The sequence below is a fragment of the Peromyscus maniculatus genome, chromosome X (assembly GCF_049852395.1).
Source record: "Peromyscus maniculatus bairdii isolate BWxNUB_F1_BW_parent chromosome X, HU_Pman_BW_mat_3.1, whole genome shotgun sequence".
Taxonomy (NCBI): Eukaryota; Metazoa; Chordata; class Mammalia; order Rodentia; family Cricetidae; genus Peromyscus; species Peromyscus maniculatus.
The window spans coordinates 84,127,378-84,151,201 of NC_134875.1; the positions used below are offsets into that span (position 1 = coordinate 84,127,378).

Sequence of the window (23,824 nt, forward strand, 5' to 3'; positions counted from 1 at the left end):
TGAAGCCAGCCTGCTCTATGAAGAGTTACAGGCCAGCCAGTGTGACATAGCGAGACAAAACAAAACAAACAACAAAAAATAACAGACATGTTGGTGCACTTCTGTGATCCCTGCAACTGGGAGGTGGAAGCATAAAGGATCAGAGGTTCAAGGTCATCCTCCTCAGCTACATAGAGAGTTTAAGGCCAACCTGGTATACATGAGATTTGTCTCAAAAAATTTAAGTAAAATAAATGAAGATAGAAATATAAAATCATGCCGGGCGGTGATGGCGCATGTCTTTAATCCCAGCACTCAGGAGGCAGAGCCAGGTGGATCTCTGTGAGGTTGAGGCCAGCCTGGGCTACAGAGCGAGATCAAGGAAAGGTGCAAAGCTACACAGAGAAACTCTGTCTCAAAAAACGGGAAAAAAATTATATATACATATATACATATACATATATATATTCATATAAACACATATTATGAAAAACTCTGGACAGCAACCTTCACTTAATTCATGTGGCCAGTCTGATGGCACCTTACAAGGTCAGCAGTTGTGTGATGGCCGGTTGCACAGTGCTCATGCTTCATACCTCATCTGTTCTGAGGCCTATGAAATAGCCTGAACAGACTCAAGCTTCGAGATGAAGAAAAGTGCATCGAGTATGATATTTTAGGGAATTCTACAGAGAAGCATTTTTGTGTTTAAAAAAAAAGATAATTTAAAAAAAATAAATAAATTTTGGGTTGGGGATTTAGCTCAGTGGTAGAGCGCTTGCCTAGCAAGCACAAGGCCCTGGGGGTTCAGTCCTCAGCTCCGGAAAAAAATAAATTACAAAAAAATTTAAAAAATAAATAAATCAATAAATTTTAATCTACCATTGTGTCCAAACTCTATCAACCCATGTTCCAATTCTCAAAGTTGAGTATATAATACCCTAATACACTCTATTTAAACACCAGTGGGGCTTTACATTGTTGTTGCCTTTAGTTTCCTTTTTAGATGTTCTTATTTGGTGAAGATTTTTGCTTGCTTTTGGTTTTGAGACATGAGCTTGCTATGTAGCCCAGGCTGGCCTCAATTAGCAATTCTCTGTCTGGGAATGTGTGAGATTACAGAAGTACTAGGGTTAAAGGTTTGCACCACCATGCCTAACTTGGTTTGTACCCTAAGAAAAACAGGACCATGAACTGGTTCGAACTAGAAATCCAAGTCTCCATCCTTTGGAGTGAAGGGAGTTGAGCTGAAGACAGGACACGGGAAGAGAGCCCTTTGGTGTAGCTAAGAAAGTTTCAGTTCTCAACTTGGGGGATGCAGACCACATGCCAGTTGGGAAAGCCATACCGTACGTTTGATCTATGCAATGGTTTTATTTATCTGCATTTTAGTTGATAATGGAAAAATGAAAGCAAGAGTCACCTTATCCAAGCAGAGATTGCCATGTCTCTCTGCAATAGCCTTCCTGAAGCCATGAGAAAGAGGGTACAGCATACTATGATGAGGATGCACAGAAGGCAGCCTATTCTTCTCCAGCTGCTCAGCTACGATACTAACCAATTTCTTCATTCGCTCATCATAGTCTGTCCAATCACAGACAATCTAGAGGAAGCAAAAAGAAATTATCACGCAGAAAACCTACCCAGGGATTTATTTTACAAGTATTTGACTTCCTAATACAGTATTAGGTAACCTACTAAAAACACAGTATTGGGGCTGGCTCAGTGAGTAAAGGTATTAGGCTTGCAAGCCAGACAACTGGGGTTCAATGCCTGGGACCTATGTGTTAGGAGAGAAATGACTGCTGAAAGCTGCCCTGACTTCCACTTGCTGAAAAAAAAAAAAAAACAATCTCCAGCCAGGCTTGGATTATTATAGCACTTAAAAATTCAAAAGTAGTAACAGTACAGAAAAAAAAAAAAACAAAAAACAAAACACTGGATTATTCTGTACCTGTAGGCAATGAGCCAAGTTACAATAGGCATCAGGAAAGTCAGGCTTCAGTTTCAGAGCTGTGCGGTAAGAAGCTATTGCTTCTGGGATATTCCCTGAATCCTGGAAAGAAAACAAGCTTGTAAGGAGTTTCCTACAATGAAACTTCAGTGCTAAGGTGCCTGTGTTAGAAGAAACTCAGTACCTTGTGAATGGAAGCCAGATTGCTGTGTGCATCTGCAAAGGCAGGATTAATCTGGATGGCACGAGTATAACATTGCAAGGCTCCCTGAACATCCTGCATCTCCTTTAGAGTGTTTCCCATATTAGAATAAGCATCAGCAAATGTCGGACTGATTCTGAAGGAGAAGACAAGGGCTTGATTATCTCGTGGAAAATCTTTGTTGTTATTAAAGTATTTGGGGGGGCAGGGGGTGACATGTGGTTTGGTGGTACAGTACTTGCCTACCAAGCATGAGGCCTAGCTTGAATCCCCAGCACCAAAGAGGAAGAGGGGGTCATTTTAGCACCTGCCAAATGCCAAACCTTTAACTATTAATAACAACAAATTATTAAATAATCCTTAGCTATTTAATAGTTGGTACTCAGCAGTTAAGAGCTCTTACTGTTCTTCTAGAACCTGAGTTCTGTTCCTAGCAACAATGTCCAGCTCTAGGGGATCCAGACCTTCTTCTGGATTCTGAAGGAATTTTATACACATAGTTAAAAGCAAAATAAACCTAATCCCAGTACTCAGGAAGCAGAGACAGGCGGATCTCTGAGTTCGAGGCCAGCCTGGGCTACAGAGCAAGCCACAGGACAGCCAGGGCTACACAGAGAAACCCTGTCTCAAAAAACAACAAACCACCCCACCCCACCCCCCAGAAAAAAAAAACAAAAAAAAAAGTAAAACAAATCATTTTTAAAGATGACAATAAAATGTTTAAAATGCCAGTGAGATGGCTCAGCAGGTGAACGTACCTGCAATCAAGCCTGACAACATGGGTTCAATCTCCAGAACATATAGAGGAAACAATAAGTTGTCCTCCGACCTCCATATGGGCACCACAGTATATGCCCACATTCCCTCCATGCACACAACATAAATAAAATATAATTAAAAAAAATCAAAGCAGGAGCCGGGCAGTGGTGAAGCAAGCTTTTAATTCCAGCACTTGGGAAGGAGAGGCAGGCAAATCTCTATGAGTTTGAGGCCTGCATGGTCTAAAGAGAGAGAGTTCCAGGACAGCTAGGGCTACACAGAGAAACCCTGTCTCGAAAAACTAAAGAAAAAAAAAAAACAAGAAAGCATAAAGCAAGCAAGAAACCTTGTCTTGAAAAAACTAAACACAAGCATAAGTAAGTAAGTAAATAAGTAACAAAGGGCTGACCTTCCAGAGGACCCGAGTTTGGTTCCCAGAACCTAACATAGGGGCAGCTCACAACCACCTTTACTCCAGCTCCAGGGGATCTAATGCCCCCTTCTGGTCTCTGGTGTAGGCATGCACTACAGATACCATACACAAAGAATTTTAAATGATTTTTTTAAAATAAAGAAGCCAGGCATGGAGGCACAGGCCTTTAATCCCAGGACCTGGGAAGCAGAAGCAGGTGGATTTCTTTGAGTTCAAGGCCAGCCTGGTCTACAGAATGAGTTCCAGAACAGCCAGGCTAGCACTCTTGAAAGCTGTAAGAGGGCAGATTCACTGGCACAACATTTACAGATGGTTGTGAGCCGCTACATGGGTACTGAGAATTCAACGCAGGTACTTTGAAAGAGCAGCCAGTACTCTCCAATCCCTGAGCCATCATCTCTCCAGTCTCTAAATTTTGTTTTAGATAGGGTCTTACCATCTAACACTGGCTGGCCTGGCTCTTTTGCTATGTAGACCAGGTTGGCCTCAAACGCACACAAATCCACCTACATCTGCCTCCTGAATGCCAGGATTAAAGCATGTGCCACCATACTCAGCCTTTAAAAAATAGAGATGCCAGGCAGTGGTGGCGCACGCCTTTAATCCCAGATTTGGGAGGCAGAGCCAGGCGGATCTGAGTTCAAGGCCAGCCTGGTCTACAGAGTGAGTTCCAGGATAGACAGAGCTACACAGAGAAACCCTGTCTCAAAAAAACAAAACAACAAAAGGAAGAGAAGAGATGCTGAAGTGGAAGGGGGCAAGCCCATGAAGCCTCAACCCTACACAAAGAACTACAGGCATGTAAGGAATGCTGGGAGCAGGAGAAATGGTCTTCTACAGGAACGAGCACAAGTGCTTATCCGATACCAAATGGTCAGCCCTGAAAATATATCTCTGGGGAACATTATACATATTGAGCAAATTATATTTAGAGACATATCTGCATATACATACAAATACATATATGCAAGTCACAACAATTCATGGAAGAGGCCATGAATTTGAGAGCAAGGAGAGGTATTCGGGAGGGTTTTTGGGTGGTTTTTTTTTTTTTCATTTTTCGAGACAGGGTTTCTCTGTGTAGCTTTGCCCTTTTCCTGGAACTCACTCTAGCCCAGGCTGGCCTCGAACTCACAGAGATCCGCCTGCCTCTGCCTCCCGAGTGCTGGGATTAAAGGCGTGTGCCACCACTGCCCAGCTACGGGAGGGTTTTGCAAGGAAGGGAAGGGGAGAAGATAGATTATAATCTCAACATTGAAACTAGAAAAAGGAGCTCTGAATTTCTTACCTTATGGCTTCCTTATAATGCATCAATGCTTCCTGCAGCTTGCCCTGTTGTTGCAGTACACTTGCTAAATTGGAATGTGCAGCAGCAAACTCCGGGAAGACCTACAGAGTCACAATTACAGATGACATTAGATAGGATTAAATAGGATCAAGAATCTCCCAATTACCGCCCACAACTCTGAGAGCTTCACGACGGACCTTAACTACTCTCCACCTTTTCCAAGTTTACTTTCTTCGGGTCTAGGAGCTTAAATTCTACTGCTTCCTCCATTTTATACCTATCTTCATTCCAAACGTGAGGTAGGCCTCTCTTCCTGTAACTCACACTGAGTAATGTAGCCTCTTTTCTAAACTCCTACCACACCTACCAACCACTAGACACCGACCTCAGTTCTTCATTGTAAGAGCTTTACTCAGCTTACTAGTCACTAGCTTTGTACAGATCTCATCTATGCAGAAAATAACGAACGCAATGTAGGGATGTCTTGCTTGTCATAGGCCCTTACATAGATAATGAACGATTCTCTTTTAAAAAGGTGAATGGCAGGCAAACTTAATGGCTTTCCCTCTACTGTCACACAGGCCAGACACCCAGCCACAGCATTCAACATACTTCTAATGCTTTGCGATATAGACGGACCGCCTCTTCAATATTGCCCTGTTCCCGTTTGATATTGGCGAGGTTATTCAAAGAGTCTGCATGGGTGGGACACAGACGAAGAGCTGTGTTGTAACAATCTTCTGCTTCGGCAACCTGGAAAATGAAACAAACCGTTCAGATACTACAAAGAATCAAAGAAACCACTGCTGTTCTAGTAATTTAAGTAACTGCATCACTGAGCCTAATGGCTGGTAATACACCACAAAATGAACACTTTTCAGTATTCTCCTTCCCATCAACCAAAACTCCGAAGAAAACCAATATAACCATCTCAAAACTTAGTATGTACAATGAAGACTTTGCTACCACATAACAAAGAAATAAAGACAGACAAAAAAAATCCTTACGCTGCCCTTCTCTTTGAGAGCATTTGCTAGGTTGCAGTAAGCATCTGGAAAATGTGGCTGCAGTTCTATAGCTCGCCTGTAGGTATCGATGGCCAGGTCTATTAGGCCTTGCTCATAGTACACACAAGCCAGGTTGCCATGCACCACCGCGTGATTTGGGCTCAAACTTAAGGCACGGAGATAAGCTGCCACAGCCCTGTGAGAAAAACAAAAATAAACATACAAACACATATACACAAAATGCAACTAATATTAAATGTATCATTATTCTAAGTGTGTTTATGACATGTGTACAGGTTGGCATAGACAAAGGTACACAAGTGGAAGCCAGAAGACAACTTTGTGAAGTTGGTTCTCTCCTTCCATTACTGGTTCCAGGGATCAAACCCAGGTCATTAGGATTGCATGCCAGGCACTTTTATCCGCTGAACTATCTCACCTGCCCAAAATCCAACTAACTTGAATGTACGGTATTTTGTTCCAATTAACACCAGACATAACTATACCAAGAATGTCAATTAATTTTAACTAGTGACAATTAATTTATGATATATTGTACTGAATACCAACATCTCACTATAGGAAATGTACCTTTGGTCGTACTAAGAACTGAACCTAGGGCCTCATGCATGCTAATCAAGGAAAGGCTCTACCACTGAGCAGTATCCTCAGGCCTGCACTTGTGGTTTGGAGCGTGTGGTTTGGTTTGGTTTCTGAGACAAGACTTTACTCCGTAGCTTAGGCTGGTCTCAAAGTCAGAGAAAGCCTTCTCCCTTGGTCTCTCAAGCGCTGGTGTTACAGGTGTAAACAACTAAACCCAGGCCCTGTTATGTTTTTTTAAGATAGGATCTTGCTCTATAGTCCAGCCTGGGCTTGAACTCACAGCAATCCTTCTGCTTCAGACTCCCAAGTGCCAGGCTATACAACATTTTCACAGGAAAAGTTGTTGATTCCCACTCCAGAAGTATGTTTCCTTTGACAACAAAAGTTAAAAGTCAAGGGCTGGAGAGATAGCTCAGAGAATAAGCACTGGGTACTCTTCCAGGACTCTAGTTTTAATCCTAGGCCCCACATGGCGCTACCAGCCATCTGTAATCCAGATTTGATGCCCTCTTCTGGCTTCCCCACAGAGTTCCCAGATTATATATATATATATATATGCATGTGGGCAAAACACCCACCCACATCCAATTAAAAATTCCTGGGGCTGGGAAGCTGTTCAGTGGTTAAAGTGCTTGGAGTGTAATTATGAGGACCTGAGTATGGCTCCCTGCACCCATCTAACAAGCTAGGCATGGCCATGTACATCCATGAAGCCTCAGGACCAGGAGAAGGGGCTGGGACAGGAGGGTCCCTGGGACTAACTGACTGCAAACCTAGCCGAAAATGTGAGAGACTGCCTCAACAGCATAAGGTGGAAGAGGGAAAGGATTGAGAAGGACACCCAGTGTCCTCTTCTGACTCCCATGTGCTGTCCACCTGCACACATGTGTGCATACAGCCCGTCTCACAAATAAGTACACACACACACACACACACACACACACACACACACACACACACACACACACACGATTAGAAGAGCAGTTTCTTAAAAAAATTAAAAATTTTTGTTATTCTTTTTTTTAAAGAAATTTTCTGTTCATTTTACATAGCAAAAAAGTCAAGTTTTACTTAGCTTTCTGAATCAGATCAAAAGAACAAATTTAGTCCAAAAGGTTAATATTTTCTAACAGTTTTACAACAAAGAAAATTTCAACTGAACTAAGTGGAAGGATAAAAGCATTCAGGAAAACCAACAAGGAAAAGTCAGCCAACAACATCTATAAGTAAAACGTAACAAAGCACACATCAAGAGGGAAAAACCACACTCTAGAAAAAAATGTACTTCAAGAAAAAAGCTGTTGTCACATTTTAGTCCACACTCTGCAAGACAAGGAAATTGATCAAACAGAACATTCTCACCTGTCAAAAATGCGTGCCTCTTTCAAGACATTTCCTAAATTGATATAAGCATCCAGAAAATTTGGGTCAAGGGTGACAGCCTAAAAATTACAAGACAGTTACTTAGAAAAAGATAGGATTTTGTCAGATTAACTTCTCATTCAGCTTTTATTCTGAAGTCAGTTTAGATATCCAATCACATTTTCCAGACTAAATCTCATTATTTTTAAAACCATTTCTTATTTAGTTCTCTCTCATCTATAAGCTCATTCATATTAAAATAACTGGAGAGAGGAGCTGGGTGTGTAGCCCAGTGGTAAAGCCCTTGCTTAGCATACTCATATCTAGCTTCCATTCCCTGCGTCACAAGAAAGGAAAAAAAAAAAAACAACTTCATGAGCACAATGGATCCAATTTAACTGAGCAGAGTACTTCTTATCCTTTTATCTGTTCTCCGAGAAAGGGTTTCACCATGTAGCTCTGGCCAGACTGGCCTCGAACTCAGAAATCCACCTGCCTCTGCCTCCCAAGTGCTGGGATTAAAGGCATGAACCACCATACAAGCAGAATATTTTTAATGATTGGCCTTATTTTATTCAGTCAGTCAGCTTCACGCTTCTAAAAGACAGTGGCAGAAACAAGCAGTGAGCTCTTAGGTATATACCTGTTACATAAACACAGCCTAGCAAGTCCTTAGTACAATGTGTCATTAGAGCTGTAAAATTAAGCCAGGCGTGGCACAAGCCTATTATAATCCAAGCAGTTGGGAGGTGGAGGTGGGTGGATGCAGAGCTCAGGTCATTCTGAACTACACAATGAGTTTGAAGGCAGCCTGGGGCTATATGAGACACTTTCTCTGAATAAACAAGTGATATTCTGGTGCAGGGGAGTAGCTCAGTGGTAGAATGCTAGCCTAGTATACCTAAGGCCCTAGAAAAGTATCCTTTCTAGAATAGTAAATATAAATTTAACCAAAACACTGAAAAGATAAAGGTAATAAATAATTTCAAGTATTTTCAAGATTCCTAGAGAGGCTTCTTCTATACACAGATAACAAGTCTCTCTCAGATAACAAGGTGACACACTCTGCTTAGGTTATCTACAGTCATAGATAGCTATCCTGAAAAGTTTTTTAACTTTGCTTTGAGATAAGCTCTAACTCTGCTGCTATCCTGGAATTCACTATGTAGCCCAGTGTGGCCCAGAACTCACAGCAATCCTACTTCAGCCTCCCAAGCGCTGAGCTTTATAGGCATAAACCACACCTGGCCCTCTTAAAAATGTTTTATAGAAAGTTTCAATAATACACAAAAACAAGACAAAGGCATGTCTTGGCTCATCATCTTTAATAATTCATAAATCATGCTTTTATCTAATATGTATTCTAATCTACTCCCCGTTTCTCTAGATAATTTTGAAGCAAATCTCAAACATTTCATCCCATTTAAAATTATGGATTCAAGGGAGGAGACAAGAGTGCTTTTTCATTCCAACATAACCAAACTATCATTATCATATCTTAAAAAATGAACTGGGTGCCGGGCGGTGGTGGTGCACACCTTGAATCCCAGCACTTGGAGGCAGAGCCAGGAGGATCTCTGTGAGTTCGAGGCCAGCCTGGTCTATAGGGCGAGATCCAGGATAGGCACCAAAACTACACAGAGAAACCCTGTCTCCATGGGGAAAAAAAATGAACTGGGCATGGTGGCCCACACCCTTAATCCCAGCACTGGGGAGGCAGAGGCAGGAGGGTCTCTGAGTTTGAGGCCAGCCTGATCTACAGAGTGAGTTCCAGGCCAGAAAAGGTTAGATGGTGATATAGTCAAGGGGGTGGGGAGGGGAAAAGCTCAGTAGTTAAGAGCTCAAAATGGTCTTGCTGAAGACCTGAGTTCAATTCTCAAATCTGCATCAGGAGACTTGCCACACCATAACTTCAGCTACAGAGAGAGCCAACACTTTTTTCTGACCTCCAGTGGCACCTGCACATACACACATACACACAACCACACACACACACAGAATTAAAAATTAAAGCCAAGCAGTGGTGGTGCAATCCTTTAATCCCAGCACTCCGGAGGCAGAGGCAGGCGGATCTAACTAGTTTTAGTATAGCCAAGGCTCCACAAAGAAAACAAACAAAATAATTAAAAATCTTCAAAGAATAAAGGTAATTTTTACACCAAATATCCATTCAGTGGCCCCATTTCTGATTAACTTCAGTGGGTATCCAAATAGGACCCACACAATTTCTCAACAAGCTTTAAATCATTTGGTTTTTGTTTGTTTATTTATGTAGGGTTTTTGTTGTCGTTTTTCATTGTTTTTAAGACAGGGTCCTCATTGTCCTGAACTCACTATAGAAACCAGACAGGTCTATACACAGACCTTAACTTACAGATGACTGCCTCTGCCTCCTGAATGCTGGGACTAAGGTCATGTGGCACCTGAATATTTAATTTCTTACAAAAGAACACAGGGAGATGACTCAGTGCCTGCTGGTCTTTCAGAAACTGAGTTTGGTTCCCATGATCCATGTCAGGTGGCACACAAGAGCTATTAACTCCAGCCAGGGGATCCCACACCCTCTTCTAGCCTCCATGAGTATCTGCACACATGTACATCACCAAATAAATCTTTTTGTAAAAAAGAAAAGCAGCTTATTTAGTATAATGTAAAAAGAGCAGCGGACACTATACTAAAAGAAGAACTGCCTATCTCTTTTAATCATCCAGATTGCCTTGAAACCTCTACTTTTACTCCTTCACCTTGCTGGAAAGAAAACTCAGATCAGTGTTAGACAAGGTCATAGTTGACATTTTTGCTGATGAAATAAATCCCTCTAGTATGTTTACCTGCTCTACACATTTCCTAGAAACTTTTTTTGGTTGGTTTTTTTGTTTTTGTGCTTTGGAGATAGATTCCCACTATGTAGCTCTGGTTATCCTGGAACTCACTATGTAGTCCAGGGTGGACTCAAACTCATAGTGATCCACCCACCTCTGCCTCCCGAGTGCTGGATTAAAGGCGTGCCCTATGCCCAGCTCAACTTTTTTTAAATGTGTATGGGTGTTTTGTCTGTATGTATCTGTGCACTTGCATGTGTACTTGGTACCCTCGGAAGCCAGAAGAGAGCCTCAGATCCCCTGGAACTGGAGTTACTAGTAGTTGTAAACTACCATGTGGGTACTGGGAATCGGAGCCTGGGACCTCTGGAACATCAGCCAATGCTCTTAAATCCCTTAGCCATCTAGCCAGTCTCTTGAAAACTATTAAAACTAGAAGCACACAAAACCTACCTGTGTGCCCCTCCACCCAGTACCGTGTGTGTGTGTGTGTGTGTGTGTGTGTGTGTGTGTGTGTGTGTGTGTGTGTGCGCGCGCACGCGCACACGCACGCACTAAGAATCAGAATCCAGGGCCTTGCACATGCTAGGCAAGCATTCTATCACTGAGCTACACTCAGCCCTCATTTCTTTGAAAGCCTACTTAATCGATGGGATTATTTAGTCCTATAACAGCAAATAGTGTCCAATGCTATCTTTCTTTGCCACTATTAAATGCCTAGCTTATTAATGGTAATAGTCTATTGTTCCTCCATTCATTATGTAGGATATTCTTTATAAAGAGGGTTCAGGGTATAGGTCAATGGCAGAATGCTTGTCCAGCATGTCCAAGGCCTTAGGTTTGATTCCTCCCATCACATACACAAACAAGCTTTACCTGACTGGAGGGGGGGAGTGTTACCTATGGGGTACAGTCTAGTTTGACCTATGGATATGCTGTCAAAAGATCAATCAAAGCCAGGTGTGGTGGCACCTGCCTTTAATCCCAGTACCCCGGGCCCAAAGGAAGAAGTACAGCTCTTGAGTTCTAGGCCAGCCTGGTCTACATAGCGAGCTCTAGCATGATCAGGGCTATGTGGAAAGGCCTCGTTTCAAAACAAATATTGTAATAAAATAAATCAAGGTCATGTATTCATCACCTCGCCAACTTCCTTTTTTTCTCTAAAGAGAACCTTTTTAAAAAAAATCTATTATTTTGGGGTTTTGGTTTGAGATAGGGTCTCACTATATATCCCTGGTCAGCCTGGAACGCTCTATGTAGAGCAGGCTTGCCTGGAACTAACAGAGCTCCACCTACCTTTGCTAGAACTAAGGGCATGTGCCACCACTTCCTGCCTTAAAGATGTAGTCGTACCAGGCTTGGTAGCATACATCTATAATCCCCAGCACTAAGGAAGCAGAGGTGAAAGGATCAAGTTCTAGGCCAGTCTAGGCTACATGATGCCTGTATCAAATATATGTGAAGAGGTTTCTTTAACTCAAAACTATTTCATTCATTATTGTTGTGGGTATGCGTATGTGTGTGGTGAAGCTCATGCATGTGTAAGGACAACTTTCTGGGGTCGGTTCTCTCTTTCCACCCTGGGTTGTAGGGACTGAACTCGGGTGTCACTCACACAGCAAGCACTTTACCCACTGAGCCATCTCACCAGGCCTCTCAAGATTGTGTTGTTCTCTGGGCGGTGGTGGTGCACGCCTTTAATCCCAGGCAGAGGCAGGCAGATCTCTGTGAGTTCGAGGCCAGCCTGGGCTACAAAGCAAGTTCCAGGAAAGGCACCAAAACTACACTACACGGAGAAACCCTGTCTCGGAAAACAAAAAAAAAAAGATTCTGTTGTTCTCTTATTATCTGAGGTCGAATCTTTCTATACAGCCCAGGTTAGCCTTGAACTCTTATAATCTCTCCTGCTTTAAGCTCCTGAGTACTAGAATTATTAGCCTGTGCCAGCAGATCCAGATTTTTTCATTTTGCTTTTCTTTTCTTTCCCTTTTTTTTCAGTCTTTTTTGTCAAGTGAGACAAGTTCTCACTATGTTGTCCAGGTTCACTTGGAACTCCCGGGCTTGAGCTGGCATGTGTCCAGCTTCTTTGAGCAATTTTGAAATATATAAGACATACAAATGTGGTTACCATCCAGGGTAATAGCTCACTAAATCATATTCCACAGTCAATTACAAGTGGATAGCCTTTAACAAATATTTTCCTACCCTACCTTCAACCTTATCTACACTAGAATCTATTAACCACCTTACTGCTTCTGTGAAACTGATGCATGTGAAGGGTATGTGCACACATGTTTGATGTATGTATATACACATGTATGTGCCAGTCAGTTTCTATATATGTGGATGCCAAAAATTGGAGTTACATGTCTTCCTTAATCATTCTCCACCCTATTTTTGAGCCAGAGTCTCTTACTGAGCCTGGAGCTCACCAATTTGACTAGGGTGGCTGACCATTGAGTTCTAAGGATCCTACCCCCACTTCCCAGCCTGACACTAACTTTTTTAGATTCCACATGTAAGTGTGATCACACACAGTATCTGTTTTGCTTGTATTTAAAACACAGGCAACAAAACAAAACAGACAAATCTAATGATATAAAACTCTACACAGCAAAGAAAATCAGTATCAAAGTAAAGAGACACCTCATGGTGGCTAAAACTATTGCAAGCTATTCATCTGAGAAAGGACTAATAACAACATGTAAAGACCTAAAACAACTCAAAGTAAGAGAGCAAATGAATTTTTAAATTTAAAAAGGGGCAAAGAATCTGAATAGTTATTTCCCAAATAAAGCCAGATGTGGTGTCGCTCACCTCTAACACCAGCACTGGGAAGGAAGGCTAAGGCAGGATTAAGAGCTCAAGGTTTGGGGCTAGTGAGAAGGCTCAGAAGTTAAGAGCACTAGCTGCTCTTCCAGAGGACCCTAGTTGAGTTTCCAGTCCCCACATGGTTGGTGGCTCACAGCCATCTCTACCTCCAGCTCCAGCGCCTCTGCACTGCACACACACGGTGACAGACATACTTTCAGGCAAAACACTCACAGGCATAAAAACAAAAATCAATGAGTCTTTAAAGAGTTGAACTCAAAGCCATCCTTAGCTATAGGACCCTTTGTTGCTTTGTTTTGTTTTTCGAGACAGGGTCTGTCTGTGTAGTTTTGGTGCCTGTCCTGGATCTCACTCTGCAGCCCAGGCTGGCCTCGAACTCACAGAGATCCGACTGGCTCTGCCTCCCAAGCGCTGGGATTAGAGGCGTGCGCCGCTGACACCACCACCCAGCACTATGGGACCCTTTTTTAAAAAAAAGACAAGTGTATCAATAAGTAAACAGATACTTCCTTGCTTTCTGGTATGACAAGTTATTGCAGACAATGTTGTGTGATTTCCTATTCCAGACTTGGAATCAGCTTTTTCAAGACACTTGGAACCCTCCAGTTCTCCCCATGTGGCCAGCTGTGTCATTCTTCAGTGTACCCCTCCCTCTATAACCCGTACTATTGCTTCACTCCAAATAGATTCCTTACTTCCTTGGAGGGAAAAAGGCATTTTAAAATCAGATGGGGTACTTCATCCGTGCACTCAGGAGGCTTAAGAGGATTGCCACTAGGTTGAAGGCCAACCTGAGCCACATAGTAAGTTCTAAGCCAGTCTATACAGAATGAGACCAAAAATAAATAAATAACGATAATAAATAAAATAGCACTTTCGCCGGGCAATGGTGGCGCACACCTTTAATCCCAGCACTCAGGAGGCAGAGCCAAGCAGATCTCTGTGAGTTTGAGGCCAGCCTGGTCTACAGAGTGAGATCCAGGAAAGCAGGAAAGGCACAAAACTACACAGGGAAACCCTGTCTCTAAAAACCAAAAAAAAAAACCACACATTTTCAATGACTAATGTACACTCTCAGTACAGTTCCCCGAAACTGCCATATTATTATATACCACCTGCAAATGCTGCAGTCCTGTCAAGGAAATAAAACTACTGCACAGCTGGTTAAGTAAATGCCTACTGTTTTATTCTAGTAAGAACATTCTGTACACATAAGCATTTCATAAATATCAATTATTAATGACTAACCTTTTCAAAGTGATGAATTGCCAGCCAAATCTCCCCTTGTGCATTGAAAACACAGCCAAGATTACTCCAAGCTACTGCAAAGTTTGGTTGCGTCTCAATTGCTTTCAAATAACATGCCTTAGGAGGGTTTAATGAAAGAAGGCGAGAGGGGAAGGAGATAAGGGGAAAGGGGAAAATTTGTAAAGGGGAAAAAAAAAAAGATTGGGGAGGGGGAAGAAGGTGATATCATTATTTCTTCTCTGACCAGCCAAAAGTGACCCTGCAGCATAGGCTCGCTTGCGCCAAAACTAATGCGCTGCCGCCACAGCTGGCTGCTCCTGCGCCTGCGCCACCAGAACCCAAGTGCAAACCACCATGTTCAGTTCTGCCAACCAAAGAGTAATCCTCATGCCGGGACTCATCTGGGAGGTTGGGTGCTGCTAAACACTAATGTCGTACTCCTCTTATCTGAATACCTTCGGGCTCTAGAGACTGGTGTCTAGAGACAGGATACCAAAGAAGTCTAAGTTCCCCAGCCCAAGTTTCCCAAAAGGTGTTCTGCAAAATGCCAAGACATAACACAGGAAAAACAAAACTAAAACAAACAAAAACAAAAACAAAAAACAAAAAACACCCAATTTCATAATCAACTAAAATAGAAAACAGATTTCTTAAACTGGGTATAGGGGCACAGGCCTGTCATCTGAGCACTTGGGAGACGGAGGCAGGAGGATCATAAATTCAAGATCATCTTCAGCTCTAAAATGAGCTGAAGGGTGGGAGAGGAGACAAAGCAAACAACAAAAAGTTTCTTTCCTACAGAACTTCCCCAAGCCTTCAATCTCTCATCATGCATTTTATAGAAAACCCAAAAAATTGAGGGAAATGCTGCTCACAATAATGTTCTTTTTCCTTAAGATGAAAACTAAGCCACTGAGCCATACAAAAATGTTTTTGCCAAGTCAGTCAGCATCATTTTACATTTTCAGTTTCAGACTCTTGAGACTCACAGCACACGCCTCTCTTCTGAGGAGGAAGAAAATAAAACCTCACATGACAGGATTGCACCTAGGTTGAGGTCCCTGTAATGCGAGCGCAAACATCGCCGGCGCCACCTAACAGCATCGCACTGCGCAATCGCTGCGAACCTGCTGCGCTCCATAGAACACCCCTAGACGCAGCAAACGGCCAACCAGATCCATTAATCTACTAGACAGGCCCGTAGAGAATATTTGCTTAATGAGATTAGTTGGACTCAAGGTACGTTAAAACCCAATTTTATCCAAAAAAGGCTACAGAATAGGGCTGAGAGAGCCAGTCAATCAGATTACTCATCTAGTCAACCGTTCACAGGGGCTCATTCGCACGCAATGCGCATTAACGCTGCGCAGCCTTTGCGCTACTGCAGGGTCACAGCGCATCATCAGAAGAGCAGAATGCTGCAATCCAAACAAAGAAGAAAAAGGAAAAAAAATGAACACGAGAAGAGTTAGAAGCTTTTACTAGTAAATTATCTAATAATTTTAATATCTTAATTAACTTTTACTTATTTTTGACAGAATTGTGGCTATAGTATAAAACATTCTTTTACATAACTTGCTTGTAAATAAAATTATTTTAAGCTGTTTCTGAAGCCACAAGACAGAAGATTCAGGCATGGAGGCAAATTGTTTTGCTGTGGCAGTTACAAACCCGTTACCATATTTCTCATCATGTGACTTTTCGGTGCGTTCCTTGCTGGAAGAGGAGGAGGAGGTTGTGTGTCTGCCCTAGATCCAGGCCTCGAGCTCCCTTCAGCGAGGCACCTTACGCATGGAATAGGAGGTTTCACCCACCTGAAACCTTCTAAATACAATATCAATGGTGAAAAACCAAAAACAAGAGAGAAAATAAAAACAAGATCATTAGTAAAAGTTCAACAAAGCAATTGAAATTCTTTGGATGTCTATTACATATGGGAATGAGGACAGTCTCAAGTCTGTAACATGGGAAACATGCAGAAGGGAGAGGGTTAATCAGGGCTATTGCATACAGCAGGGATTTTTGCTGGAAGAAAGGCTCTTCGTTTTCTACAAAGACAACTTAATTTTGCTGCCATCTACTAGGAATATATGCTGGCTTGAATTTTCAAATGCACTGATTACAAAAGAAATACATTGCATTTCACTCAAGAGTATTTTCTGGTTTACTAAGTTCTCACAAAAAAAATAAAAAATAAAAATAAAAAAACAGAATGACATTTTTCAAACTAGGTGTCTCCAGAGCTCTGAAATAAAGAAGTCAGCAACCTAAGGCAGGCGCAACGTCTCAGCCTAAACCGATGTCTAAAGCTGCAGTGAAGTGCAATTCATGTTAGCTGTCCGCTTGGTGGGGTGACAATTGATAGGAGCATATCAGATATTTGTTCTAGAAATTACCAATTGCTTTATCAGCTAAGATTGAAATCAACATAGTTCATCAGCTGGAAACCTACATAAGGTTAATCCATAGTGTTGGCAGAATTTGTGAGTTTTGCACTTAAAACTAGTGCTTTGAACATTAGGCGGTGCTGCAAAGCCTTCTCCCTCCCTGGACGAGCAGTCAAACAGACAGCTACGCTGCGCATACACTCCACGCATTAGCATGCGCGTGGGGCTCAGAGCAACAGGTGGGAGTTTCAGAAGCATTCTGGTTTCTCCCCACTCCTCACCCCTGCAGCGCGGTTGCGTAAGGTGGCTTGTAACAAGACAACTGCATTTATGAATTTAATTGTAAATTATACCAAAAGCTTTAATTAACCCAACCTGGTGTTCAAATTCATTATTTGGAAACACAGAATGCTAAAAGCCACCTTTCCACTTTGGCAAGTTTTCTTTCGATCAGTCCATTTCCCAAACAAACCAGCTTTGTCCTTCTGATTTTTTTTTAAAGGAGGTGGGTGGGGAGGAATAAAAGAAGGAAGTGAGGAAGAAAAAGAAGGTAGGCAACTAGGATTGGGGAAAGAGGAAAAAGGAATTTGGGGAGGAAGTGAGGACAGGGAGGGCAGGAGGTTCCAATCGATAATTTGCAATATTTTAACAGCCTTTCTTCCACTGTAAAAAGGGTGAGGAAGATGAAGGGAGGAAGGTTAAATAAGAATTTTAAATGCCAGTATTACAGGGTAACATTTGGATGAAATTCTTCTCCACTTACAAGCCACAAAGGACTTAGAAGAGCAGCGTTTTCAATGGCACCTGCATCATATAGGCGTCTTGAGCCAAATCACAGGCACTCTGCTTGTCACTAGCAGGCAAGCCTCAGATTTGAAGGAATGTTATTGATTCCCACATAAGATCATGATGGAGCCCATTGTTATAGAGATGATCTAGCTCGGCAGAAAGGCTCGCTCCACAGTGCTCACGGTCTTGCTTTACCCCCAGATTTAGAACAGATATGCCAAAGCCTGGTCCTGCTCTAGTCTGAGGCAAGTCATGCCGATAGTTTTCCTCAGTTTCATAGGACTATTTTGTGAAGATAGCTCAATGAAGAGTTGAAGACTTGGCAAAAGGTACAGGTTTTCATAACTAATGCTTAAATGTGTTCTAGCAAACACCTACCTTGGCTTCTTCCAAGCGACCCAGGGCTTTGAGCAGGTTCCCCAGGTCACTGCGAACACAGTACAAATCCTAGAAACCCAGAGATATTGTCATTAGTTATATTGTTTTCTCATCAAAAATATCCCACCATCACTTATACACAGCTAGCTCTGCCACTGTATTGTCAATTAAAAGCGGCACTTGACAACCTTAAGCACAGGCCCACAAGTCATCTTCTAATTCCCAGAAAATCCAAAGGTAACCTGATGGTGAAAAATCTAACCTGAATTTGCAAAATATTTACACAATTTATTTCTCTTGCTTAGTATGAATATTATCTTCGGCCACACAGATATAAATGTTTTGAGATCAGCTGCTGCTCCAGTTCTGGCTGGGAGATCGGTATATGGAACTGTCTAACATCCTTTTTCAAATGCATTTGGTCTCATCAGTTTCAAACACAAGACCTTACAACTACAAGACCTTTCTAGAGCCTCTCTCCCCTCCAAACATCACCTGGTTGGGGAAAAAAAAAATCACTGAATATTTATTCAACTGTTTAATTCAAGGTTATGATGAATCACTCCTGTAGCAAGGAGCAGAAATTTTCCACAGTAGGAAAAACAGTGCTGCACTTAGCAAGTGATTACCTGTCAACAAACTGACCCTCTGACTCCCAGGCTTATTTAGAAACCCTTACTTCACTTCCTGCCCAGGCAGGAGGACTACCATCCAGCCACAGCCTCAATCCTGCCACCTGCCACGAGATTACTCATTAGAATGAAGTGCCAGCAGAGCTGAGTGGGTGAATAATGAAAAGCGCTTGACTCTTTTTATTAGCAGCTCAACTGTGTTGCTAGCCCTGACACACCAGTCCGTTCATCGGATGACACGCTCAACAGATAGTGAGCTTAAATTTTTATTTGCACAGTCTGCTTTTGCCAGTGGAATTTACCAGTCAATAACAAGCAGATAATGGCAATATGTGGCACGTTTATCATCCCAAACTGTTACGTGGGTGAAAGAACCTTAAACTAAATCCTACAAAGTGAAATTTTATTAAATATTCCAAAGAATTGTCATGTATATTACCCTTCGAGCAACTGTATAATGGTTTCCAGAATCGGTTAGTTTTACTGATAAACTGCCTCTGTATTGTTTACGGTCATCCACTAGACGATCCAAAAAGGTAATGGCTATCTAAGCTGGGACAATTCCATGATCCGCCTGAGTTAGTGCTTGCTGTCCCTCAAGCAGTGATTGATGCTTTGGAAGAGTATGGTTATCTTGTAGTGGCCTTAAGAACAGGCTGACAGTAATCCTCAAAGCATCTCATGTACCAAGCACAGTAAAACACACCTGTAATCCCAGCACTTGGGAAACTGAGGCAGGAAGACCATCATGAGTTCCAGCTCCACCCCCAACCGCAGTTAATATCATAGTGAGTTCTAGGCCAGCCTGCACTACAGAATCAGACTGACTCTAAATAAATACACGAATAAATAAAACATGCAAACAACTCACAGGTACCATTCATTAATCTTAATACCAACTAATCACCTTCTGTAACTAGTCTAAGCACTTTGGAATCCTATTTGTGTTCTGAGAAATAATGAATTCTATAACCTTGCTATTCACTTTGTGTAGGTTTCCTCCTCTGAACCTTAACAAGGTAGCCCTCTGTTTGGCAGGCTACGTCTAAATCTGCTTACAGAAGCTCCCTCTACCACTTCTTAGTGGGGGATATGTTAGAGTCTCACCAATTTCTATGGCTGCTCTGAGCCACAAAAATCAGAAACACTACAATAACTAAGGGCCCAAAGGCTGCTTGTTGTTTGTTTGTTTTTCGAGATAGGGTTTCTCTGTGTAGTTTTGGTGCCTGTCCTGGAACTCGCTCTGTAGACCAGGCTGGCCTCGAACTCACAGAGATCCACCTGCCTCTGCCTCCTGAGTGCTGGGATTAAAGGAGTATGCCTGGCTTAAGGCTGTATTTTTTCTTTTTTTTTTTCAAAATTCATTTATTATGTATACACACACCAGAAGGCGGCACCATATCTCATTACAGATGGTTGTGAGTCTCCATGTGGGTGCTGGGACTTGAACTCAGGACCTCTAGAAGAGCAGTCAGTGCTCTTAAGCTCTGAGCCATCTCTCCAGCCCAAAGCTGTATTTTCTTAAAGATTTGTTTTATTGTTTTTAATTTTGAATATGGGGTGTGAACATCAGTGCATGTACCCTCAGAAGCTAGAAGTATTGCATTCTCCTGGAGCTGGAGTTACAGGTGGCCGTGAGCTGCCTGACATGGGTGCTGGGATTTGAAATTGGGTCCTCTGGAAGATAAAGTATGTGCTCGGGGCCACTGAGCCATCTCTCCAGCCCCACCTATATATTTTTACCCACTGTTACATAATTTTACCAGCTAGTTTCTATGAACTCTTAGTGGAAGATTTAGTTATATCATCTAGATTCATCACAGCATCCTACAACAAAAATAGATTTTCTTATGTATTGGCAATGTAAGTCAGTTGGTAGAAAATAATTAAGTAGGATGCCAAAAGCCCTAGGTTTGATCTCCAGAGCTGTAAAAAAAAAGAAAATGAGAATATAAATACCTTCAAGATTACAGTAAAATAATAAGTCCACTTTAGGAAAAGGCAAAACATATCCTATAAGTAGACAAGTAGAGTGCCTAAGAGTAGAGCTCTGAGGCACAGCACTTGCCTGGGATACAACAAGGCCTGAGTTCAATCCCTGGTACCACGAAAACAAACTCAACTCTCTCTCTCTGCTGGCATGGTGGCACATGGGCCAGGCAGTGGAGGGGCACGCCTTTAATCCCAGCACTTGGGAGGCAGAGGCAGGCGGATCTCTGAGTTTGAGGCCAGCCTGGGCTACAAAGTGAGATCCAGGACAGCCACCAAAACTACAAAGAGAAACCCTGTCTCAAAAAACCAAAAATAATAATAACTCCACTTGGGAGGTGGGAGCAGGATAATCAAGAATACAAAGTCATTCTCAGCTACTCAGTCAGTTCAAGGCCAGCCTAGACTAAGTGTGAATCACTCTCAAAAATGCCAAAATAGGGCTGGAGAAATGGCTCAATGGTTAAGAGCACATGCTACTCTTCCAGAGGACCTGAGTTCAATTCCTAGCACCCATATTAGGCAGCTGTAAACCACCTATAACTCCAGTTCCAGGGGATCTGACACCGCCTTCAGGCTTCCATGTGCACAGATACAACACACATATACATAACCACAATATATTTAAAAAACAAAATAATCATAATCATGAAATTCAAATCTACACATACATAGTCATGCATGCACACACACGCGCGCGCGCGCGCACACACACACACACACACACACACACACACACGAATGAATACTTAAATGTCTACAAAATACAAGAACACTACAATTCTCCAAAAGTCCATTCAAAACCCTGTGTCAAATTCTGCTTAATCTGTCAAATCAAAATAGTATCTAAGAGAATCACTTTGCTTAAACCTGGCTCATTCTGCCCATCCATAGCTAATATTTATGAAAACCTTGATTTAATAATATATCTAAAGCCAAGGAAAATAAGTTAAACATACACACTCAAAGAGATTTAAGCTGGGCCGACTTAAAGAAATAAGGCATCAAAAACAAGGGAAAAAGCAGTATGATTAAAGGAACCAGAAATAAGGTAGACCTATGTAACTATCCCCACCCCCACCCCCCAGTGTAACAACTGCTTCCAGCGGCTTTCCTCTTAATGTTCCACCTCTAGACCCTCTACATAGGCACACACTGAGGAAAATCGGGCTGATGAAAACCTCCAATGGTTCTCAACTGCCTCTCCAATTCAATTCAAACTCGGCAGCCTCTATTCTTCTCAAGTCTTCCAATTGACTCTGCTCCACGACACTCACTTCCTTACTACTTACTCACCACTTCAGCCTGGTAAGTCTACTTGCTGTTTACCTTCCTACAGAAATGCTTAGGTTCTAAGCACCTCTCAAGGAAGTCCTCTGATTAATACTCTCCAACAATAATCACCAGGAACTCGTATCATTTTTTTCCTTTATGGGTCAGGTGTCTCACAAGATAACCCCTCCAGAACACATTCCCCAACTCCTCACCAAGCACTGTAAGCAACAAGAAGCCCTTGAATATTTAAATGTGACCCTTTCCAGCAACCTTAACAAAAAGAGTACAGAGAAGTAGAAATGGAAGGTTTTCCTCACAGTTCAGCTCTCTGGGACTCTCACACGAACAAAATCAACATGACAGGAATGCATGATGGGATGCCAGTCACTCTCAGCACTGTGTTACCCACCATCCAAGCAGAAACAACTTCTCAACCACTTACACACTCAGGCTCACAGCTATCACACCAAGGACAACTGTATGCATAATTTATAGAGGGACTGCCAAGTTTGGGCAATTCTAACGAGCCAACATAGAAAGAACACTAGAGGAAACAGTGCCTTAAAATATAACACACGAAAATTTCAGCAACTGGATTAAGCTATAGAACATTACAGAAGGCAGCTCCAAATATAAAAATATGGAACCGCTCTATCTCAAAATTTCTGTAATACAGTCACAGACTAAGTTTTAAGTTGAGTATCTATAAACTTACAAGAGAAGCACTGCTGAAAATCAGTAAGATGAACTTAACATTTTAATTTTTCACTTCTACAAAACCGAAATAAGAGTTTCTCCAGCTGGGGCGGTGGTGGCGCACGCCTTTAATCCCAGCACTTACTTGGGAGGCAGAGGCAGGCAGATCTTTGTGAGTTCGAGGCCAGCTTGGTCTAAAGAGCGAGATCCAGGACAGGCTCCAAAGCTACACAAAGAAACCCTGTCTCGAAAAACCAAAAAAAAAAAAAAAAAAAAGCTTCTTTTCAGACTGCCAACTGCACTTACAATTTCAGCCCATGCTAGAGTAGCAATGCATATAGCACAAAGAACACGTTGTAAGGAACAGACTCAAAACACTGGCAGAGTTGAATTGTCGACAGGCATTTGACAGGAAGTTTCATCCTGAAAACTTAAAACACAACCACTGTGGTGTACTGAAGTGAAGTCGAGGGAGTTCACACAACTCCATTTTTATTCTTACTGTTAAGAACAGGGGCTGGGCAGTGGTGGCACATGCCTTTAATCTCAGCACTCGGGAGGCAGAGCCAGATGGATCTCTAAGTTCGAGGCCAGCCTGGTCTCCAAAGTGAGTTTCAGGAAAGGCAAAAAGCTACACAGAAGAAACCCTGTCTCAAAAAACAAAACAAAACAAAACAAAACCAAAAAAAAAAATTTAAAAAAAGAACAGGAAAATAAGGACTGGAGAGATGGCTCAGTGGTTAAGAGCACTGGCTGCTCTTCCAGAGGACCCGGGTTCAATTCCCAGCACCCACATGGCAGCTCACAACTGTCGGTAACTCCAGTTCCAGGGGATCCAACACCCTCACACCAGTGCGTGTAAAATAAAGTTAAATAAATTATTTAAAAAAAAAAAAAGAACAGAGAAATAAAAGTAGCTAGCATCTCTCCCTACAAGAAACAGAGCCAGGTGGGGGCCACCCCAATGCCATTAAGAAGTAAACTCATTGTTTTATTGTTATCTTGCTTTGGAAATACATGATGTTAAGTTTCCTGTTAATAGGTTAGATATTTAACAATACAAACTATGCATAGCATATATTTAGATAGCAGCATGGCCTGGTTGCTCACTTTAATTTCCCTTCTCAATATAATCCTATGGTCAACTGTCAGCAAAGGTAAACCTCTACTACACCGACAGGCAACTAAA

At 42.1% G+C, this 23,824-nt stretch overlaps 1 protein-coding gene across 3 annotated transcripts in view; it reads right to left on the reverse strand.

Moving 5' to 3' along the window:
• Window positions 1-23,824, reverse strand: part of Ogt (O-linked N-acetylglucosamine (GlcNAc) transferase) — a 43,985-nt gene that overhangs the window by 13,519 nt on the left and 6,642 nt on the right. For all 3 annotated transcript variants that reach the window (XM_015999616.3, XM_006981124.4, XM_076562883.1), the window contains exons 4-12: window positions 18,044-18,112; window positions 14,490-14,606; window positions 7,588-7,667; window positions 5,623-5,818; window positions 5,228-5,368; window positions 4,616-4,716; window positions 2,118-2,271; window positions 1,934-2,035; window positions 1,403-1,582 (exon numbers count right to left, since the gene is read on the reverse strand). In XM_015999616.3, coding sequence (XP_015855102.1) covers window positions 1,403-1,582; window positions 1,934-2,035; window positions 2,118-2,271; window positions 4,616-4,716; window positions 5,228-5,368; window positions 5,623-5,818; window positions 7,588-7,667; window positions 14,490-14,606; window positions 18,044-18,112 — 1,140 coding nt within the window. The remainder of the gene's footprint in view (window positions 1-1,402; window positions 1,583-1,933; window positions 2,036-2,117; window positions 2,272-4,615; window positions 4,717-5,227; window positions 5,369-5,622; window positions 5,819-7,587; window positions 7,668-14,489; window positions 14,607-18,043; window positions 18,113-23,824) is intronic.